This window comes from Penaeus chinensis, chromosome 33 (assembly GCF_019202785.1).
Source record: "Penaeus chinensis breed Huanghai No. 1 chromosome 33, ASM1920278v2, whole genome shotgun sequence".
NCBI lineage: Eukaryota > Metazoa > Arthropoda > Malacostraca > Decapoda > Penaeidae > Penaeus > Penaeus chinensis.
The window spans coordinates 34818439-34823438 of record NC_061851.1 but is presented as its reverse complement, the minus strand read 5'-3'; the positions used below and the strand labels follow the sequence as shown (position 1 = coordinate 34823438).

The 5000-nt window shown below is 45.3% G+C and overlaps 1 protein-coding gene across 1 annotated transcript in view; it reads left to right on the top strand.

Moving 5' to 3' along the window:
* LOC125043120 (ATP-binding cassette sub-family C member 3-like) overlaps nucleotides 1-5000 on the top strand; it is a 21176-nt gene that overhangs the window by 14694 nt on the left and 1482 nt on the right. The window contains exons 15-26 of the mRNA XM_047639072.1: nucleotides 726-972; nucleotides 1168-1254; nucleotides 1415-1592; nucleotides 1820-2040; nucleotides 2155-2335; nucleotides 2503-2611; nucleotides 2722-2848; nucleotides 3220-3309; nucleotides 3429-3587; nucleotides 3935-4093; nucleotides 4195-4361; nucleotides 4674-4868. Of these exons, the coding sequence (XP_047495028.1) occupies nucleotides 726-972; nucleotides 1168-1254; nucleotides 1415-1592; nucleotides 1820-2040; nucleotides 2155-2335; nucleotides 2503-2611; nucleotides 2722-2848; nucleotides 3220-3309; nucleotides 3429-3587; nucleotides 3935-4093; nucleotides 4195-4361; nucleotides 4674-4868 (1920 nt within the window). The remainder of the gene's footprint in view (nucleotides 1-725; nucleotides 973-1167; nucleotides 1255-1414; nucleotides 1593-1819; nucleotides 2041-2154; nucleotides 2336-2502; nucleotides 2612-2721; nucleotides 2849-3219; nucleotides 3310-3428; nucleotides 3588-3934; nucleotides 4094-4194; nucleotides 4362-4673; nucleotides 4869-5000) is intronic.

Genomic DNA, 5000 nt, shown 5'->3' with positions numbered 1-5000 from the left:
AAAGAACGGGACCTAGCGCGTGGTCGCGACGAAGGACGGGCAAGATCTTAGGCCGACTCTAGCCTGGTTTGGGTTAAGGTCAAGGGGCCTCGACGAGAGCGAAGGGTTCCAAATAGATCTCCCTTGATCCTGGGAAAGCTCAAATCGTGGGCATGGTAGAAACGTGCTTTATGTAGCGACGTGGATGTCCATAGCGACCGCGTGGGTAGGATCATGTCACTGTACAGAAATGACTTCCTGTACATTCTATCCGTCTTCTATGTTCTTAAATCTGTTGCAACGTGGTCCCCACGTGGCAGACCTCGCCACGCGTACAGTGGGGCTCTCGGCCTTGACCCAAGCCGAATTGGGCCGGCCTCGAAGCTTCCATTCCCTTTGACATGACTGCATGACATTTCCCACTCCTCTGCTTCCCAAGGACGCCATCGGTTCCGTTGCCGATAGACCTTCCAATAGCAAAGAACTCAAGCTATAGCCGAGTTTCTCCAATCACCATTCAGTTTTTTTTATTTTATTTTATTGTTTATCGGATTCCTGTAAAGTCCAGTAAAAGATCTTATACGTAATGACAAAGTAAACCACTTGATTATTTTTTCGAGGCTGAGATAAGTTGGTGATGACTGGTTACGTACATATTAGTTAACATCACTCTACTTCAAATGATCAGCACTTCCTACCTGCCAACTTCATCTTTTGTGTTGATTTTCATTTGCGCAAATTCCCAGTGCTCACGGAAGGATTGGCAGTATCCGACGCAGAAGAAGAGGCAGCAGCTGTGGGAGCGGGACCCGCTTGAGCGAGAGCGACACCGAAGGAAGGGGCGTCTCCAGGATCCTAAGACAGGACTCCAAACTGAGCCGAGGAGGAGCTGGAGGGAGACCCAGCGTCGACCACGAGAAGATCCCCATGAGTGATATGAAGGAACCTGCCGGGAAAACGCTCGTGCAGGAGGAGACGTCCGAAACTGGGAAGGTAGGATGACGGACGTAGAGGGGGAAATAAAAGGAAGAAAGAGAGAGAGAGAGAGAGAGAGAGAGAGAGAGAGAGAGAGAGAGAGAGAGAGAGAGAGAGAGAGAGAGAGAGAGAGAGAGAGAGAGAGAGAGTGGAAGGGAGGGAGAGGGAAACTTATCGCCATATATAATGCTCACCGCAAGTTTTCCTTCGCAGGTGAAGTGGAAGGTGTACCAGTTCTACGCTGCAACCATGGGTCTCTTGCCTGCCATCCTTCCGTGCATTTTCTTCGCTGTTGCCCAAGTAAGAAAAGAAATCCCTTTTAAAAATAAGTGAAAAATCATATTTATATTCATTCTTTTTATGCCACTGAGGCGAGTGATATTCACAATTACAGATTACCATTTTAATTAGACTTGGAACGTAATCATATGTACTAACGTTCCAACCGTGCCGTTCTTAGGGTTGTCAGGCCGGAGGTAACATCTGGCTCTCTCAGTGGTCCACCAAAACAGTGGGAGACGAGGAAATTACTGATAACGTAACCGACACCATGGGCAACGTCACCAGCAATATCACCGAGGATGCATTCGACAAAACTCAGTTTCTGGCTGGCTACGGAGGTTTCGGCTTAGGACAGTGTGAGTACAGATTTGCTTAAAGAACCATCGTTTAGCATCAGCGAGAATATCGTATTTCAAATATACGACATCTGTATCATATATCTGTATCTAATATTTTCGTGTGCTCTATATTCATTCGCTTCAAGATTCGAAATGCCTTTGGTTATGTACTTTTCATTAGGCATCGTATTATTGCATTATCGTCGAAATTCCGGTCATCTATAGCTTAATCTGATATCCCGCAGCTCTTTTCTACTACATGGGATCGTTCTTGATCTGGACCGGATGCATGCGGGCGGGAATCCGGATTCACCACCGCGTTCTTGACAACGTGCTCCGACTGCCCATGAGCTTCTTCGACACCAACCCGAGCGGCAGGATCATGAACCGCTTCAGCAAAGACGTTGACGTGCTGGATAGTCTCCTGCCGATGCTTATGGGTGCTGGACTCTCCTGCTTTGCCGAGGTGAGGGAGGGAGGGAAGGAGTAAAAAAATAGAGCAATCACAGTATACTTTTCTCTCGCGTTTTTTCTCTCGACATTCCACATTTATCTTATCACATCCCGAATCGCATTCCAGGTTGCGACGACCCTGATCGTGCTGGTGGGGTCAACGCCTCTCGCGGGGCTGGTGATCGTGCCCATCATGGTTTTCTACTACTTCATCCAGGTCGTCTACATCTCATCCGCACGGCAGCTCAGGAGGATCGAGTCGGTGTCGAAGTCTCCGATTTTCTCCCATTTCGGGGAGAGCGTGCAAGGTATGAAGCCCAATTATGGTGGTGGTGACGAGGATGTTGGTAGTGAAGATATTGCAAATGGAGGTGACGAGGATGCCGGGGATAGTGGTGACGATGACGTCCAAAGAGACGGTGGAAATATCTTTTTTTTTTTACAGGATTCTCTTTAATATTGTTGTGTATTTCAGGCGTGGCGACCCTCCGTGCTTTTAAAATGGAGGATGCTTTTATGGCGGAATCTCAGAGGCGAGTTGATCTCACCACGAAGGCCAATATTTCGAACTTGGCTTGCAACAGGTTAGTTAGTTATTATTGAAGTTTGTACCCTAGTTTGATGATTTCGCAAAAAATGAAAACATTCGTATCACATATAAAAATTATTTTCGAGTGCCATGAACTTATTCCAGATGGCTGGGTGTGAGACTTGAGTTCATAGGAAATTTAATAACTTTCGTGGCGGCCATCTTCTCTATCATGGGTCGGGGTGACGTCAGCGCTGGTATGGTCGGCCTCACCATCACTTACGCTCTCAATGTGAGTCCAGCTTTGATGTTTCTTCCTTTCTGGTGTATGTTTCTTGTCACTGCAATATGATTGAATGTTTGATTGAATTGCGTTCGGTGATACTGCAGGGTGTAAATATAGAGATTCACACACACACACACACACACACACACACACACACACACACACACACAGACTCAGCCAGACAGACAGGCAGACATACAGACATACAGACAGAAGAGTGAGAATATACAGTCGTTTTTTACTCAGCTTTATTTGGAAAATATATACTTTTGATTATATATTTGACTTTTGATCATCCAAATCTAATCAAGGCCATTAATTATAATATTTTTGCTGGTTACACGATGTCATTAAGTGTACTTTCTCTACGGCCGCAGGTGACGGTCACTCTCAACTGGCTTGTGCGTGTGAGCTCTGACATCGAAGCCAACATCGTATCTGTGGAAAGGATCATGGAGTACATCCAGGTTTGTGAACTGGGATGCTGTCATACTTATGCGAACTACTAGTAGTATATAAAGCGAGCTATGATATTTCCTACATAAACAGAAATAATGTAATCGCACTGTTGCTTGGTATATTGCAGGAAGTGAGAGAGGCCGAGTGGACGATCCAGAAAACCGCTCCTCCGCAAGCCTGGCCCGAGCACGGTGTGGTGTCCTTCAACAGGTACCAGACACGCTACCGGCCAGGACTCGACCTGGTGCTCAAAGATGTCTCCTGTACCATCCATGCCGGGGAGAAGGTGAGGGCCATTTTGTTTTTTACTAGGGCGAAAGATTGTGATAAAGAATTGTAGGAATATCAGACTTGTAAGGTTTAGCTTTTATAAAGAATGCCACGGTATGTAAATTTCTTGTTTCTCCATTACGGGTCATCTGTTTTTTTTGTGTGAGTCGCTAGTTTTCCTTGAGAATAGGTTCCTTACTGGAAATATTTACATTAAATTAAATTAAATTCATGTGAAAGGAACCTATCATTCTCTGTATTATTTAAACAGTGTCTGCTTATTTATAAACACATTCAGACATTTGTTTTCAATGTAAAACATGAAAAACACGACAGGACAGACATTTACCAATTATTTCTAAGGTTGGCATTGTCGGGAGAACTGGAGCAGGAAAGTCATCCCTCACGCTCGGGCTCTTCAGGATTATCGAGGCAGCTGGAGGAGACATTGTCATAGACGGCGTAGACATCTCCAACATAGGCCTACATGACCTCCGCAACCGCCTCAGCATCATACCTCAGGTTTGTAAAAAGAAAGCATCACTGCACCATAATTTGCACAATTTATGATGCTACACATTATTTGGAATAGCAAGAACTAAATATTGATTATCTCTCTGCAGGATCCAGTGTTGTTTAGCGGGACGCTGCGTCTTAACCTGGATCCCTTCAACGAGCACTCCGAAGAGGAGGTCTGGAGAGCCGTGGAAATGGCCCACCTCGGGGCTTTCGTCAAGGCGCAGACGGAGACTCTCCAGTATGCCATAGATGAAGGGGGCTCCAATCTCAGGTAAGGCTTTGCAGGAAAACTTGCCACAGGGATGATTCTGGTTTGAGTAGAGGAATAGTAATGGTTGAATTGACGTGTAATTGAGTGTATTCGTATAACGCAGTCACCATCGTTTGCCATTCACTTACGGCTGATTTAAAGCTATATTCGCTACAAATTCCCAAAATACAGTTTGATATCTAATACAAAACGGGGCGACTACTCGTTATATACGCTTATATAACACATTCTGGGCACTGCATCAGGAGAGAATGTGTGAGACATCGCATGCAACTGGAAGTCCTAACTTTTCTAACAATTCTTCCTCTGCAGCGTTGGCCAAAGGCAGCTCGTTAGCCTTGCACGAGCATTGTTGAGACAGTCTCGCATCTTGGTGTTGGACGAAGCCACGGCAGCCGTCGACGTAGAAACTGATGACCTCATACAAAAAACTATCAGGTCGCAGTTTGCTAATTGTACAATCCTGACTATAGCTCATCGTTTGAATACTATTATGGACAATGATAGGTGAGTTTCAATGTTATTACCAACGTCAAATTGCCATGGAGCCATTGAACTGCTTTTATATTCCAACTGCACCGTATTCTAACGGTCCTTCAACTTTACCGATTCATATAATATGCAGTATTTCAGTGTAGT